The sequence below is a fragment of the Aethalodelphis obliquidens genome, unplaced genomic scaffold, assembly GCF_003676395.1.
Source record: "Aethalodelphis obliquidens isolate GAN/ISIS:26980383/991018 unplaced genomic scaffold, ASM367639v1 scaffold23, whole genome shotgun sequence".
Lineage (NCBI taxonomy): Eukaryota > Metazoa > Chordata > Mammalia > Artiodactyla > Delphinidae > Aethalodelphis > Aethalodelphis obliquidens.
Window position 1 is genome coordinate 10,658,349 of NW_020837967.1, and position 15,998 is coordinate 10,674,346.

The 15,998-nt window shown below is 36.9% G+C and overlaps 1 protein-coding gene and 2 long non-coding RNA genes across 11 annotated transcripts in view; 1 reads left to right on the forward strand and 2 right to left on the reverse strand.

The window, feature by feature from the left end:
• ITGB1 (integrin subunit beta 1) overlaps positions 1-6,789 on the forward strand; it is a 79,845-nt gene extending 73,056 nt beyond the window's left edge. For 8 of the 9 annotated variants that reach the window (XM_027121780.1, XM_027121777.1, XM_027121778.1 and 5 more), the window contains one exon: positions 5,552-6,784. In XM_027121780.1, the coding sequence (XP_026977581.1) occupies positions 5,552-5,617 (66 nt within the window). In that variant the 3' untranslated portion in view covers positions 5,618-6,784. Of the gene's footprint in view, positions 1-5,551 lie in introns of all 9 variants that reach the window. The other variant, XM_027121774.1, reaches the window with a different exon arrangement.
• LOC113628320 (uncharacterized) overlaps positions 1-15,998 on the reverse strand; it is a 65,139-nt gene that overhangs the window by 19,799 nt on the left and 29,342 nt on the right. The gene's annotated exons all lie outside the window — the stretch shown is intronic.
• LOC113628321 (uncharacterized) lies at positions 2,773-9,995 on the reverse strand. Its single transcript, XR_003435986.1, has 2 exons — positions 9,387-9,995; positions 2,773-8,614 (listed from the first exon to the last, which is right to left on the reverse strand). It is a non-coding gene; the product is annotated as an uncharacterized LOC113628321 (long non-coding RNA).

The window sequence follows — 15,998 nt, forward strand, 5'->3', positions numbered from 1 at the left end:
CACTGTGGGTGTGTTTATACATTTGAGAATTCATGGAACTGTGTACTTAAAAAGGGTATTTTTATTCTCTGCGATTTTACAACTTAATAAACCTGGCTTTATAAAAATTTAGAAGCTGCAAGTGATGAAAGTTGACGCCAGCAGTTAGTGCTTTGAAGCGTGGGGTGGGAGGCCAAGGTGGCCAAGCGTTGGCCTTCGTGTATTCATCTTTTGATACAAGAAGGCAGTGACAATCTTCAGTATTGTTAAATTGTAAATGAATTTTAGTTATTTGCATTTTACTACAATTTGCTTGGGTTTTTTAAAAAAATTAATTTTGGAAGTGTAAAAATAGTAAAAATTCTCTTTTATAGTGTTTAAACACTATACATGTCAGCTTTTTTCTGATGAAGTCATTAGAAACTATTTCTTTTACTTTAGCAAGAAAATCCGATTTACAAGAGTCCTATTAATAATTTCAAGAATCCAAACTATGGACGTAAAGCTGGTCTCTAAGTTGCCGTTCGTATTTTCTTTCATTTTTTGTCTTTGCATGTGAAATTTATCCTTTCTACTGCACTGTGTGCCCTTTATCACTATTGCTGCCTTTTTTTTTTTTTAAGTCTGGCTTTATTTATATGGCTATACTATGGCTTTTCTTTTTGTGTGTTAATACAGTTAATGTTTAGAGGGGCTTTGGATTAAGCTTTATGGTATAGAAGCAGCAGCTGTGTTGTAGTGAAAAGAGAATGTGCTTTGTGATCAGAGAGACCTGGGTTGAATCCCAGCTCTTCCACTTAGTAAGTAGAATGGCATTGGGTCACTTCCCAGAGCTTTAACGTGGAGTCAGTAGTGATATTGTTTGGTGTGGTTGTTCTTGGCTAATGACTGTAGTGTATGATAGCAGCCTGTCAGTTATAATCCTTACTAGAGTCCTTTGCTTTAGGTAGTATTATTATCCTTATAATAATATAACAAATCATTATATGTAAGTTTTAGGGTGAAACAATGAAAAGTGAACATGAAAACTAAAGTTCAAAATAGAATAAATGTAACCTGGTATAACATTTGTATAATATATAACTACAGTGTCATCGTTATTGATTCTAGAAATATTTTGAAAATCTTTAGTTCTTGACTGTAACTTAAAATTACTTTAAAAATCAGAACCTTTTATTATAATATTTATAAACCTATTTATAAAATAGGTTTATTTTATGTAAACCTTTTATTTATATATTATTATATATATTTCTTCTTCTTAGTTATTGAATAATTCTAATACTCAAAGCTAACACTGAACTCTTATTGAAAGGTAACAAAGACTTTAAAGAGAAAAATCCTATTATAGTTTTAAATAAAAACTTAGTTGAAAATTTCATAGTGGTAATAAAGCTTGGTTAACGTATTCTCTAAGCTAGGGTAAGTTACTTTGGTGAGTATATGCTTTACCTGGATGACAAATTTATCATTTTCTCTTTTAGCAGTAGTGGACAGGCTTCTTTCCTTGTAACTGAGTTTTCATGAAGTGCTTCTAGCATGTTTTAATATAATTATGTAAGCCCCTAAAACTCTCCGATAAAAAGATTGTGATTAGAACCAATTCTCCTGACTGGTGATCCAGAACTCTTCTTTCCTTTCCTAACTACTTTTTTTTTTTTTTTTTTTTTTTTTTCGGTTCGTGGGCCTCTCACTGTTGTGGCCTCTCCCGTTGCGGAGCACAGGCTCCGGACGCGCAGGCTCAGCGGACATGGCTCACGGGCCCAGCCGCTCTGCGGCATGTGGGATCTTCCTGGACCGGGGCACGAACCCGTGTCCCCTGCATCAGCAGGCGGACTCTCAACCACTGCGCCACCAGGGAAGCCCTCCTAACTACTTTTATTCTTATTTCACATATTGGAAAACTGAGGCACAGAAGGGTTCAGTAACTTGGCTAAGTTCGCAGGGCTAGTTAGTGGAAGAGCTGAGATTCAAACCCAGGCCCCTGGGCTCCAGGATCCAGGTTCTTAACCACTACCTTATATTAGTAGCAATCAGTGTCTGTCTTCGGGAGACGCTGTTACCTGGTTAGGAAGAGGGAGATCACTCTTTACAAAAAATGACACTTTTTGGTATTTCTGGTTAACTTAATGGTGTTAGTGTTATTCTAGCACTACTGTGTTGGGCAGACATTGTAACTGGGAGATCACTTTGTTACCTAGAAACCAACACTGCAGATTTGCTTATTTACTCTGCTGAGAAGTGTGCTTATAAAATAATAACAAGATCTTAAAGTACAGGAATGTTTAATATTTTTAAGAGATACAGGAAGTACTGATAACATTAGAAACCATTACTTGCAAGATTTTTCTTTTATTTCTAAGCAGATTTTAAGACTTTTGAAATGGCAAAGTTAAATTTGATGGCAGAAAATTATTGTCAGGTTCATATATGTGTAGTTTGGTACGTTTTCCTGTTAGTATGAGATTTGATGCATTCTTTTCTTTCTCACTTAATGCTTTACAGAAAGTTAGTTTTGGAAGGAAACTGATTTGCTGGGATCCCTTTCCCTCCCTCCCTCCCTCCCTGTCAAAAACAATCAAATATTGACTCTTTCGTGTGGTTACTTCTTATATGAGAAAAGTTTCTGTATCTCCTATTGAAAGGTGAAATTTTCACCTTTGCTGTCTGTTAAATTGTGCTTTGAAGGAAATTATCAACAATTAATAGTGAAACTTAATGTTTTCATTGTTAAGTCAGTTTTTGGCTACAGTATTCTTCAGTCAAAATAAGCATTTTGAGCAATTCAAGATGCGAAAGTTTTGTAAAAATTTATTCATTAGTGAAATCCAGGCAAATTAATGGCTACAGGTTATTTTGAGATGTTTTCTCAAGAAAAATTAAAGTAGAAATAAACAATAGAAATTAATGAATGAGCATTAAGAAATTAAAACAAATCATGGCTTATAAAGCACTTTTCCAATATGGGACCAAGGTTGCCAGTCAATTATATCATTAACATATTTCAAATAATAGGCACTCTGATTATTTCAGCACATAAGACTACTCATGTAGGTACATTAAAAAAATCAGATTATCAGCTTTGTAATTGTTAAAGCTGTTAAGCACATTAAATGTGGGCTGCTAATCCCCGCGGTTGTGCACTGCATTTCTAACACACCACAGAAATGATGCTGTCACCATGTCCGCCCTTCCAGAGGGAGCACAGGATGACATTTACTGAGATCAGAGGACGTCACTGCTGAACATAACCCTGCTCTCTTGATTTAAATAGGCTTTGCTTTTTGTTGGGATGGGGAGGGGTTGCACTCTGAACGTGGGAACTAATCTGCATTATTTTAGCTTACCTTCGTTTAAGGTGATGCCCAATGCAGATAATTTAATTTTACCTCTAACCTTGCATGTTAAAATTTTGTTTGGATGGACTTTGAAATAATAAGTATAAATGTTTGTGTATATGAAAAGGCAAACTTTTCTCCAAAGGTAAGTTTTGCCGTGTAAATCGTACTTTGGATTCATCTATAACTTAGGTGTTTTTTTCTTTCTTTTTTTTTTTGTTGTTGTTCTCCATTTTTTGTTGTTGTTGTTACCTCCCTTATAAGTATTAAACATTAGATTTATCTAATGCATTAGTTTAAAGAAACAATTAAATGGTAATTTATTTTCCTAGCATATTTGAAAGAATGGGCAGTCCTAGCTTCATATAATAGGAAGGTGGAAATAAAGAATGTAACTTACTTGTACTGATCACTCATTAGCAATGTAGTTGCCGGGATCCAGACTCCGGTCTCCATTATGAAATGTCTGCTATAATGTCTGTATAATCATATTTTAGCTCTAGTTGGGATGACAGCTCAGAGTTTGATATCCTATGAGATTTTTTATCATCCAGATTATATGATGTTTGTCTCTGAGGGATCCTGAGTTCCTCCATGTTTCAGAAATGACTGGTCAAATTGTGTTTTGTGGGGTGGGGCTAAGGCACTTGGGCACGATTCAGTCGGTATCCAGGCTCACTGCTAAGCTGAAGTCATAGTGGTTTATTTGGTGTCTCTCAAGACCCAGCCCTTATATGTTGCATTTTCCCTCAGTGATTTCCTGTCTGCAAGATAAATTCAGTCTTTTTAGCATGGCACACAGGACCTTTCGTGATCTGGCACTGTCTTCTTTCTTGTCTCCTTTCCCTTCCCCACTCCTCAAAACATACACGTGCACCCTTTAAAAACTTCTGAGCTATGTATATTTCTACCTAACTGTGCCATTCTTTCCCCAACACCTTGACTGCATGTGTATGTGTGTCTGTATACCTTTCAGTGTTTTATCTACAGTCAGTTTCATTTTGACAATATCCCTGATCTTCTCAGAGTCAATCCCTTTTTTCTTATACTGTTCCCTTTTTATGTACATAATTCTCTTTTGTACTGTTTCAGAGCGCCTTAATTTTATCTTCATGTTTGTCATCCACCAAACTGTACCCTCGTAGGAGGCAGAAATTGTGGCAATGGAAACTATATCCAAATATAACCTGCAGTCAAGTGTGAATAAAATTTAAAAGCAAAAATTACTGTTTAGATGCCTTCTATATTTTTTGAAATCACCTCAAATGGTTCTATAGTAAGATATAAAACTAAACAGCATTTCAAAATCTTAATTTCTGCCTAAAATTTAAATGTTTTAAGTTTTTCTTTAATATTTGTTTCATTTGTGCTCACTGTTATTTCCTCTGAGATAGGAATATTTGGCCATATTTCTCACTTGACTTTCAAGCAGGAGAAAGAATGCTGTAGCATTTAAATGTATCACTTAGCATAAGAGAATTTTTTAAGAAAATGATAGCATGGGGATGTATGTTATCTTCCTGTGTCAGTAAAGTTTTGGATATTGAAAAATCTCTTGTGTTTATGGCTTGGAGTCATTTACTGGGCTTGATTTCAGTACTTTTTAGTAAAATACAGAATTAACAATAAAATAAAATATTTCATCAGTACGATATTGAAGAATAGCAATTATTTCATGAAGAATGGAAATTATTTTTGTCTAAGCAGATGGGGCAATGTGATGCCTTGGTGGAGGTCCTGTGCTCGCAGTGACACTGTGACAGTCTTACCCCAGAACTCTCCACAACTTTTGTGGCAGAGCCTCAGAAGAATATCTCCCTCACAGAGGTGAAAAGCCAAGGAGTCTTCATTATCAGGCACCTTTGTGCACAGTAAAGGGTTAAGAATCAGGCAGTTGATGGCAGAAGAATTCCTTAAGTTCAAAATTAGTTTCAAGACAGCCATTCAAAACCAGTTTAAAAGAGAGAAGCCGTTAACAGCACGCCCTCCAGTGGAGGAATGGGTCAGAAAGGAAATAATGCCAGATGACAGGGGTACCTTTAGACTTGTAGGGCAAAGCTTTCATTTTCAAATTTTGTGTAAACTTTTTAATGCCTTTTAAAAAATTCACTGTGATGCCTGGACAGATAAAATGGAAATGACTTATGAAAACGATCTTTACTTTTAATATTGTCTTATAAATAATGTTACATGACTTCAGTAGAGTGACTGATAACTTTTCTCTTTTTTTTTAGGGTGAAAATCCTATTTATAAGAGTGCTGTGACAACTGTTGTCAATCCGAAGTATGAGGGAAAATGAGCGCTGCCAGTGCGTATCCACAACACTGAGTGCAAAGTAGTAATTCCACACCCACAGTAAGGTAGTTTCAGGGCAGTGTTGCTGTGGTTCTCTCTTGGGCAGGTTCTGAAAATGTACAATATGTATAATTTGAAAATTTTTTTATTATTTTGAAAATAATGTTATAATCAATGCCAGGGACTGACAGAAGACTTGAGACAGGATGGTTATCCTTATCATCTAAGGTTGCATTGTGCCTTTTTGACCTTTTCCTCCTGGACTGTTGAAATCCAGCTCTTAGTGGATTAAGCGATATTTCTAGAGTGATTGAAAGGGCAGTAGTTAAAGTAATGAGTATGATGAGAGTTTCTCTTAATCAAGTATTAAAACTGATTTCTTGCTTTGCAGATATATGTCACTTTTCAGTTATACAGAATCCAAAGTGAATGTCCTTCTAGCTAGTTTAGAATTGTTTTAAATTTGTTATTTTGTTATTTTCCTTATTAGACATGACTGATAACATGATGTATCTGAAAGATGAGTATGTTGGGAGTTGCTTGTGTAAAATAATGAAATGTTTGATCTACAAAGGCCATGGGAAAAGTCAGAGAGTTAGGAAGGGAAAACATAGCTTTAAAACCTGTGTGCCATTTCAAGAGTTACTTAATCTTGGTAACTTTTATGCCTTCTTTTTTTAAATTCAAGGCTTGTTTAAAAGTATTGGGGAATTTTCTGCAAAAAAAAAGTCCTTGATTTATATAAAGGCCTTAATTTACATAGTATTTGCTGAATTGGGGACCTCTGGGTGAATTTATTTTATTTTATTCATTTTGTTTAAAGCCTGGTGCTTTTTATCACCTCTTCTAATCTTTTAATGTATTTGTTTGCAATTTTGGGTAAGACTTGTTATCAGTACTTTTTCATTGATGTTTTAGCTGTACATTTGCCTTTTTAATGACCATGTGAAATTGTACTATGGCTTATGCAACAGCCATCAGTTAAGCAATTCTTAATTTCAATTAGTGATGTAACAGACCACTGTATATTTACTTCTCACTGTTTGAATTTCCTGTTTGGTTTCATACTAGCCACATTCTATTTTAAGTGCCTTTTAATTTTAACAGTTCACTTTTTACAATGCTATTTACTGAAGTTATTTATTAAATAAAAATGCCTAAAATATTTAAATTGGATGTTTGGGTTTTATATATTTTGTCAGTTTGTGTGCCTAAAATTTTTATAGCTTAAAGAGATTGACAGAAAATTCCTGGTCATTGGGTATTTTACTTAGACTAAAAGAGAGAAGGAAAGAAGGAAGGGAAGGAAAGAGAGAGACGGTAAAATAAGATTTCAGACTGTCTCTGGGCTCTCCATACAATACTGGATAAATCCCCTTCTCTCCCCACCCTTCTCTTACCTCCCTAGGAGATAGGTTTCATCCCTGTATTAAGCAGAATTAACTCTTTATGAACATCCTCTTAGAGCTATTAACTAGAAGCTGGAAATTATATCATTTTATTTAAGATATAGACAGGGAATTGTTACGTTTCTGATAAGTTTCTATTTTCATTTGGCTTTGGTTTATTTATGTTAGAAAGTATATGTATCCATAAAAAATACTTGTGTGAAGCTTATTGAAAGAAATATATCCCTTCCTGGAGCACTACAGTAAGTGTCAGAGATTTGGGGAGAGGATTGTGGTAAAAGTTTCAACTTTACCAGCCTCTCACATTTGCAGTGCCCCCCCATTAAAAAAATTGGTATCTTTTTTACCTGTTCCACTTAAATGTATTTCCTGGCTTAGACTAAATCATCTTTCAGTTGAGAATTATACATCTTTATGAGGAAAATTACCTCTTTCATGAACTATCCATTTCACCTGTTTCATTTTCCATTCCCACCACCCACACTGCCGCTTGGTTCAACGCATTTCCTTACACCTGAGGCATAACCCGATGAACTGAATACCATATTTCTGCTCCACCAGTTTACTTTTATAATGAGATTTTTTTATAAATAGGAACAGAGCCTATTTTCTGTTATATTCAATACATGATTCTTTTTCCTGTCATATGTTTTTGATGCTAAAATATGGTGAATTTTTAATTTTATATTATAATTTATAAACAGATTTTCTGACTATAGAAATCCTTTTATTTGGAAGCTGGAGAAATTGTATAGAATTTATTTCTCATGCTGACCATAACAGCATTGGCATTTGAATAATTTTAGGCTTAAAACTGGCAGTTTCAAAACACAGTCAAAGAGATTGATAATTAGCTTTGAAACCACATAGAACTTTGTCACTAAAATATTTTTTATTTTCCTAGCAAATAGTACATTTTGACCTCCAGTGAAGTACTTTCCAAAAGTTAATGAGTCCTGAGAGAAAATAACAGTTGTAAATTTTTTTTTCATTCAAACTCCTTATTTTGAAAATTTATGAAATGTTAGGTATCATGCCTAAGTGTCAATAGTGGCATATTTTGCAGTGATTCTCTGACATTTTACAAAGTTTTCTTACTCTTTTGCAGAGGATAAAACTTTATAAATTCTTTGATAAACACGCCCAGATAAGACCTTGAGCCACAAGAACACTTCATCATACTAGTTAAAAAGCACTGTGGTCAACTTCTGATTTTGGAATTGTCTTTTTCCCACTCCTCTGTTGCTTACTAGAGTTTGAGAGGTAACCTTACTGAATAGAGGCCATTTGTCTTTGTTTTTTTGCCTGTGTCCTTGAAAACTTAAGTTATTTCTGACCTAATAAGTTCACAGGAGTTCAGAAACAGCAAGTATCTCCAGGACTCTTCTGGAGCCTATAGAGACAGTCCACTGGCTCTCCGGACAGCTCTCGCGTCCCAGGATTCTCTTGAGAATTTAGGCAGATGTGGAAGTGGCTTCTGAGTGAGTGATCCGTGGGAGCAGATTTTGAGGCTGGATTAGATGAGATGGCCCATTAAGCCTCCACTACTGTGAGGGTGGTAAGCTGTCATACATATCAAAATGTACAAGATGCTAGGGTGAATCACAAGACGAATATTAGTTAAATCCACAGGTAGTAACTATCTTTTTATTTCATTTCCTTCTACAATCTAAGTCTTCACTGGATTTTAACTATGTTAAGATCTTACATGAATTTTTCAAGGATATAGAGTCTCCACGAAAGTATTTAGTGGTATTTCATTTAATTTTACTTGTGTTCTACCTACTCTGGGTTTTCTGGTCTCAGGACTAATTCTAAAATAGACTGGTATATTAAACAAGAGTTAATTAAGGATCACTTTGTGAGAGGAAACACTGTTCTGAATATTTAAATCCCATAATTTTATTCATTACTGTAATAGTTTATAGAACTGTTAGAAGACAGCATTGTCTTCAGTTTAATGTGTAGTAGGTGATATGTTGTTGATGTTACTTATTGATAACAATGTTATGTTAATGTTGCTTACTGATCAGAATTATTCCTGGGCGACAGACCAACATTCAGGTCTCCTTCAGTAGCTAAGTAACTGGCCCCTCGGCAACCATTTTAAAACATGGATTTGATTATATTGTCCCAACGCCCCCATTTCCATCTCCACTTTCACATCTCAATCCTCCCACACGTCCTTTGTAGTTGATGTTTCTGTCTTATCCCTAGATTTGATAGCTCCAAGAATATAGGACCCTGTGTCTTTTGATTCATCATTGAATCCCTAGAACAACGTCTGTCATGAAGTAAGTAGGTGACCGTAAGTATTTGTTGAATAGGTGGGATTCATCTCCCTGAGTTACCACTACTACCTACCTAGCAGCATTTGCAGTGATACACCTTGATGGGTAGAGTATCCTGGGTTGTGGTTTTTCTCTTTCAGCACTTGAAACGTTTCTGCAGAAAAATGTGATAGTTTTATGTCGTTCCATTCTCTTGCTGCCATTAAAATTATCTCTGACTTTTGCCATTTTAATTATGATATGTCTTGGTGTGGGTCTCTTTGGGTTCACCTTGTTTGAGATTCTCTGTGCTTCCTGTACTTGGAAATGTTGCCTCCTTCAGGTTTGGGAAGTTTTCAGCTTATAATATCCAATACATGTTCTACCCCTTTCTCTCTTTTCCTTCTGGGACCTCTATAATGTGAATGTTAGTACACTTGAAGCTGTCTCAGAGGCCCCTTAAACTATCCTTACTTTTTTTTGTTTTTTTTTTGCTTTTCTGATTGGGTGATTTCCATTAGTCTGTGTTCTAGGTTGCTTATGCATTCTTCTGTATCACCTAATCTGCTGTTAATTCCTACTAGTGTACTCTTCAGCTCTTACAGGTTCTTTTTTATATTTTCTAGTTCTTTGTTAAAATTCTCACTGTGTTCATCTATTCTTTTCCCAAGTTCAGTTAGCATTCTTTTACTGTTGCTTTGAACTCTTTTTCAGGTAAATTATTTATCTCTGTTTCATTAGGGTTTTTTTTCAAGGGCTTTTTTCCGTTCTTTCATTTGAAACATATTCCTCTGTCTTTTCATTTTAATTTTTCTGTCTCTATGAAATTAAGTGAAACCATTACCTATCCTGGTCTTGAAGATGTGTTCTTCTGTGAATGTCCCTATGTAGTCTGCAGGTACCCAGCAGATTTGGTGCGAACTGGATCTAAAGTGAACACAGGCTGCATCTTCCCTAGGGGTGTGCTGGCAGCCACCACCCTGGTGGGAGGTGGGGCTGGAATTGGAGGGGCTAGAGCTAGAGCCAGGTGCAAGCCGGGCTTCTCTGCTCAGTGGCTGTTACAAGCCCTATTGGATGGGGGCCCAAGAGGCTGGAGCAGAACCCCTGACGGAGTTGGGTTTCTCCTGGTGTGATGGTAGTCTCCTCCTTGGTTAGGGTTGTGGCCAGGGCCTGAGGGCTTGGGGCTTCACTTCTGTGCTGGTTTCACTTTTTCACCCAGTAGGTATGCCTTGGTTAGAGGCTGGGTTGGTGCCCACCTCTGAGCTGGCCCTACCCCCTCCCAAGTGTGCATAGGGACTAGTGCCCTGGAGCTAGCCTCACTTCCTCCTGAGTATGCACCAAAGCATAGGCTGGCAGTGGCTGTCTCCAGCCTGTTCAGAGGCAGGGCTGGCATCTCTCCAAGTGTGCACACTCTTGTTGGCAATGGCAGCCTCCACCTTAGTGGGGAGCAGTGCTGGGGAAAGAGGGGCTGGAACAGGAGCCTGGTACATGGACCATGCTGGGGGGGTCCTTGCAAGCTGGCCAGGGCCCCAGGCAGTCTTCAGTCTGCTCCCTTTGTGCCTGTGACTGAGAGTAAGTGGGTCTGTGCGTGTACTCTTCAGAAGCAGAGCCTCGGTTTCTTACACCCCTGTAAGTGCCACTGATTTTCAAACCAGCTAAGGGGGTTCCTCTTCCCAGAACTGTACCCCAGGGTTGGGGTTCCTAATATGTGGCTCCAAACCCTCCCCAGGGAGGTTCCCAGTGCTGGTGATAGCCCCCTCCTCTTCTGGGTCCCCTGCCAAGGGTGCAGGTCCTGACCACATCGCTTCTCACCCCCCATCCCCCAGTCTGGAACCAGACTCTGTAGATCTTTCTTTATGTCCTTGGTTGTAGAAGAGCTGTTCTGCCAGTCTCCAGGTCATTTTCAGCAAGAGTTGCTCCACATATAGTTGTATTTTTGATTTGTTTATGAAGGGGAGGTAGGCTTGACGTCCTGCTCTGCTATCTTGATCTCTGTTTCACTTTGGCTTTGATTTGCATTTCCCTGATGATGAGTGGTGATGACCACATTTCATGTACCTTTGGCAATTTGAATCTCTTTTTGAAAAAACGTCTATTCAGGTCTTCTGCTCATTTTTAAATAGATTGGTTTATTTTTACCTGTACATTTTTTGCCATTGAGTTACATGAGTTCTTTATGTATTCTGGATATTAACTGCTTATCAGATATGTGGTTTGCAGATATTTTCTCCCATTCTGTTGGTTGCCTTTTCATATTGTTGATTGTTTCTTTCACTGTACAGAAGCTTTACAGTTTGTTGTAGTCCCACTTATTATCTTTTTGCTTTTGTTGCTTATACTGTAGTTGTCATTAAGTATAATCCATAAAATTATTGCCAAGACCAGTGTCAAGGAACTTTTCCCCTTTGTTTTCTTCTAGGAGTTTTATGGTTTAAGGTCTTACATTTAAGTTGTTAATCCACTTCAAGTTCATTTTTGAGTGGTGGAAGATAGGAGTCCAGTTTCATTCTTTTGCTTGTGAATATCCAGTATTTCCACCAGCATTTATCGGAGAGACTGTCTTTTTTCCATTGAGTATTCTTGGCGCTTTTGTCAAATATTACTTGACAATATATGTGATGACTTATTTCTGGGCTCTTGATTCTGTTCCATTGGTCTTTTTATGCCAGTACCATTCCACTTGGAATACTATATAGTATTTGTAGTATACTTTGAAATCAGGAAGTGTGATGCTTCCAGCTTTGTTCTTCTTTCTCAGGATTGCTTTGGCTATTCAGAGTCTTTTGTGGTTCCATAAGAATTTGAGGGTTTTTTTTCTTTTCTGTAGAACATACCATTGGAATCTTGATAGAGACTGCATTGAATCTATAGGTTACTTTGGGTTGTCTGGATATTTTAACAATATTAATTCTTCCAGTTCATGAAAACAGTATATCTTTTCATTCATTTGTGTTGTTTTTAATTTCTTTCACCAGTGTATTACAGTTTGCAGTGTACAGATCTTTCACCTCCTTGGTTAAATTTATTCCAAAGTATTGTATTGTTTCCAGTGTTATTATAAATGAGTTTGCTTTCTTTAATTTTTGGATAATTTGTTATTAATGAATAGAAATGCCACTGATTTTTTTATGTTGATTTTTTATCTTGTAACTTTCCTGAATTCACTTACTAGTTTGGTGGAGTCTTTAGGGTTTTCTATATATAAGATCATGTCATCTCTAAGTAGACAGTTTTACTTCTTCCTTTCTGATTTGCATGCCATCTGTTTTAATTTCTTGCCTGATTCCTCTGGCTAGGTCTTTTAGTACTGTGTTAAATAAGAGTGGTGAGAGTGGGCATTCTTGTCTTATTCTTGATCTCAGATAAAAAAGCTTTAAACTTTTCACCACTGAGTATATGTTAGCTGTGGGTTTGTCACATATGGCCTTAGTTATGTCAAGATATAGTCCTTATAAATGCAGTTTGTTGAGTATCTTTATCATGAAAGGATGTTGAATTTTGTCAGATGCTTTTTCTGCATCTATTGAGATGATCATGTGGTTTTTGTCCTTCATTTTGTTAATACGGTGTATCACATTAATTGATGTTCATGTGCTGAAACATCCTTGCATCCCAGGAATAAGTTTTAACTGGTCCTAATATATAATTCTTTTAATATGTTATTGAATTCATTTTGCTAGCATTTTGTTGAGTACTTTTACATCAGTATTCATCAGGGATACTGGTCTTTTTAGTCATATAATTAGTTAAGATGCATTACCTCGTTACTTTTTTTTGAAGAATTTGAGGAGGATTTGTGTTAATTCTTCATTAAATGTTTGGTAGAATTCACCAGTGAAGCTGTCTGGTCCTGGAGTTTTCTTTCTTTCTTTTTTTTTTTGTGGTACGCGGGCCTCTCACTGCTGTGGCCTCTCCCGCCGCGGAGCACAGGCTCCGGACACGCAGGCTCAGCGGCCATGGCTCATAGGCCCAGCCGCTCCGCGGCATGTGGGATCCTCCCGGACCGGGGCATGAACCCATGTCCCCTGCATCAGCAGGTGGACTCTCAACCACTGCGCCACCAGGGAAGTCCCCTGGAGTTTTCTTTGTTGGGAAGTTTTTGATTACTGCTTCAATTTCCTTATTAGTTACAGTTGTGTTTAGATTTTTAATTTTTTTCCAGATTCAATGTGGACAGGTTGTATGTTTCTAGGAATTTTTCCATTTTCTAGATTACCCAATTTGTTGCCATATAATTGTTCATAGTATTCTCTTACATTCCTTTTTATTTCTGTAGCATCAGTTGTAGTGTCCCCTCTTCATGTTTAATTTTAGTAATTTGGGTCTTCTCTGTTTTCTTCTTAGCTTATCTAGCTAATAAAGTTTTGTCAATTTTGTTGATCTTCTCCAACAACCAATCTTTGTTTTATTGATTTTCTCTACTGTTTTACTATTCTCTGTTTATCTCTGCTCTAATCTATATTATTTCTTTCCTTCTGCTAGCTTTGGGTTAATTTGTTCTTCTTTTACTAGTTTTCTTAATATATAAAGTTAGATTGTTGGTTTTGTAATCTTCGTCAATGTAAGAATTTGCAGCTGTAAATTTCCCTCTTAACACTATTTAACTGCATTCCATAATTTTTGCAATGTTGTGTTTTCATTTGTCTCTAGATATTTTCTAATTTTCCTTGTGATATCTCCTTTAAAAAGTGAAATATAATTGACATACAACATGGTCTAAGTTTAAGGTATACAATGTGTTGATTTACATATTGCAACATGGTTGCCACTGCAGTGTTAGCCAACACCACTGTCACACCACATAATTATCATTTCTTTTTGAAGTGAGGACAATTAAGATCTGGTCTCTTAGCAACTTAGAAGTTTATAATATAGTATTACTGAGTATAATCACTGTAGTGCATTAGATCTCCAAAATTTATTCATTTACTAGTTGCAAATTTATACCCTTAAACAACATCTCCCCAGTTCCCCTACCCTCAGTCCCTGGTAAACACCATTGTACTTTCTATTTCTATGAGTTAGGCTTTTTAAGTTCCAAATATGAGTGAGATCATATGGTATTTGTCTTTCTCTGTCTGACTTGGCTGACTTAGCATAATGCCCTGACGGTTTGTCCGTGTTATCACAAATAGCAGGACTTCATTCTTTCTCATGGCCCCCACATCTTCTTTATCCGTTCATCTGTTGATGGAGACTTAGGTTGTTTCCATATTTTGTCTATTGTGAATAACGCTGCAATGAACATGGTACTGTTCTATCTTTTGGATGTCCTGTTTTTATTCCCTTTGGATATATGCCCAGAAGTGGGATTGCTGGGTCATATAGTAATTATATTTTTAATTTTTTGAGGAACCTCCATACTGTTTTCCATAGTGTATGTACCAATTTACATTTCCACCAACAGTACACTAAGGTTGAAGGTGTCCCCTTGTATGTAGCTAGTCTGCAAAGATTGGGAGAGCCGGATGTTCTTTCAAATGCCTACATTTCAACAGAAGGCATAAAAACTAACAGGGAAACATGTGCAAAGGAAAAAAAATAATCTCCAGAAAACGGAAACAGAGATCTGTGACATATAATTCAAAATAAAAGTATTATAGATGCTCAAATAGAAAAGTAAATGCAATGAGGTAATCAGTGCGTGAACAAAATGGGACAATCACAAAGAGACAAACTATAAAAAGGAATCAAACAAATTCTGGAGCGGAAGAATACTTTAACTGAATTAAAAATTCACTAGATGGTTCAACAGCACACTGGGACCAGGAAGAAGAACGAATGGATCAGTGAACTGGAAGATAGGCCATTTCAAGTGACCAACTCGGGGACAAAAAGAAAAAAGAATGAAGAAAAATGAAGGGATTTAGGGGGCACCATCAAGTGGACATATGCTTTGTAGGAGTCCTGAAATGAGAAGAGAGAAGAAGGCAGAGGATCTGTCATGGACTGAATTGTGCCCCCTACCTCCGCAAATTCCTGTTTGAAGCCCCAACCCCCAGTGTGACTGTATTTGAAGGTGGGGCCTTTAAGAACGTAATTATGATTAAATGAGGTCATGAGGATAAGAGCACTAATCTTTTAGAACTGATTGTTCTTATAAGAAGAAGAAACAGAGTTTTCTCTCTCTTTGTATGAGCCCTGAGGAAAGGCCATGTGAGGACACAGTGAGAAGACAGCTCCTTGCAAGCCAGGAATAGAGGCCAGAAACCAACCCTGATGGCACCTTGATCTTGGACTTTTTGCCTCTAGAACTGTGAGAAAATGCATTTTTGTTGTTTAAGCAACCCAGTCTGTGGTATTTTGTTATGGCAGCCCTAGCAGACTAATACTGATTTTGGTACCCAGATGTGGGGTGCTGTATTACAAATACCTAGAAATCTAGAAGTGCTTTTAGGATGAGGTGATGGGTCAAAGCTGGAGGAGTTTTGAGGTGCATGCTAGAAGAAGTCTAGATTGATTTGAAGGAGCTATAAGCAAAAATAAATCAAAACTTGAAGATTTAAAAATTCTCAGCCTGTCAGTATTGCAAAAAAATGAGAAAGTGTGTTCTGGAGAGAACCCCAAGGGTGTGGCTGGACAGTCACTCCAGAGATTACTCATGGATTTAATCAGCCATCTCAACTGAAGCCAGGAATAGAGGTGGGATTATACCAGCAGAAAAGGAGAGCTTTCAGACTTCTTTGTTTTAGTATCCGCAGACCAT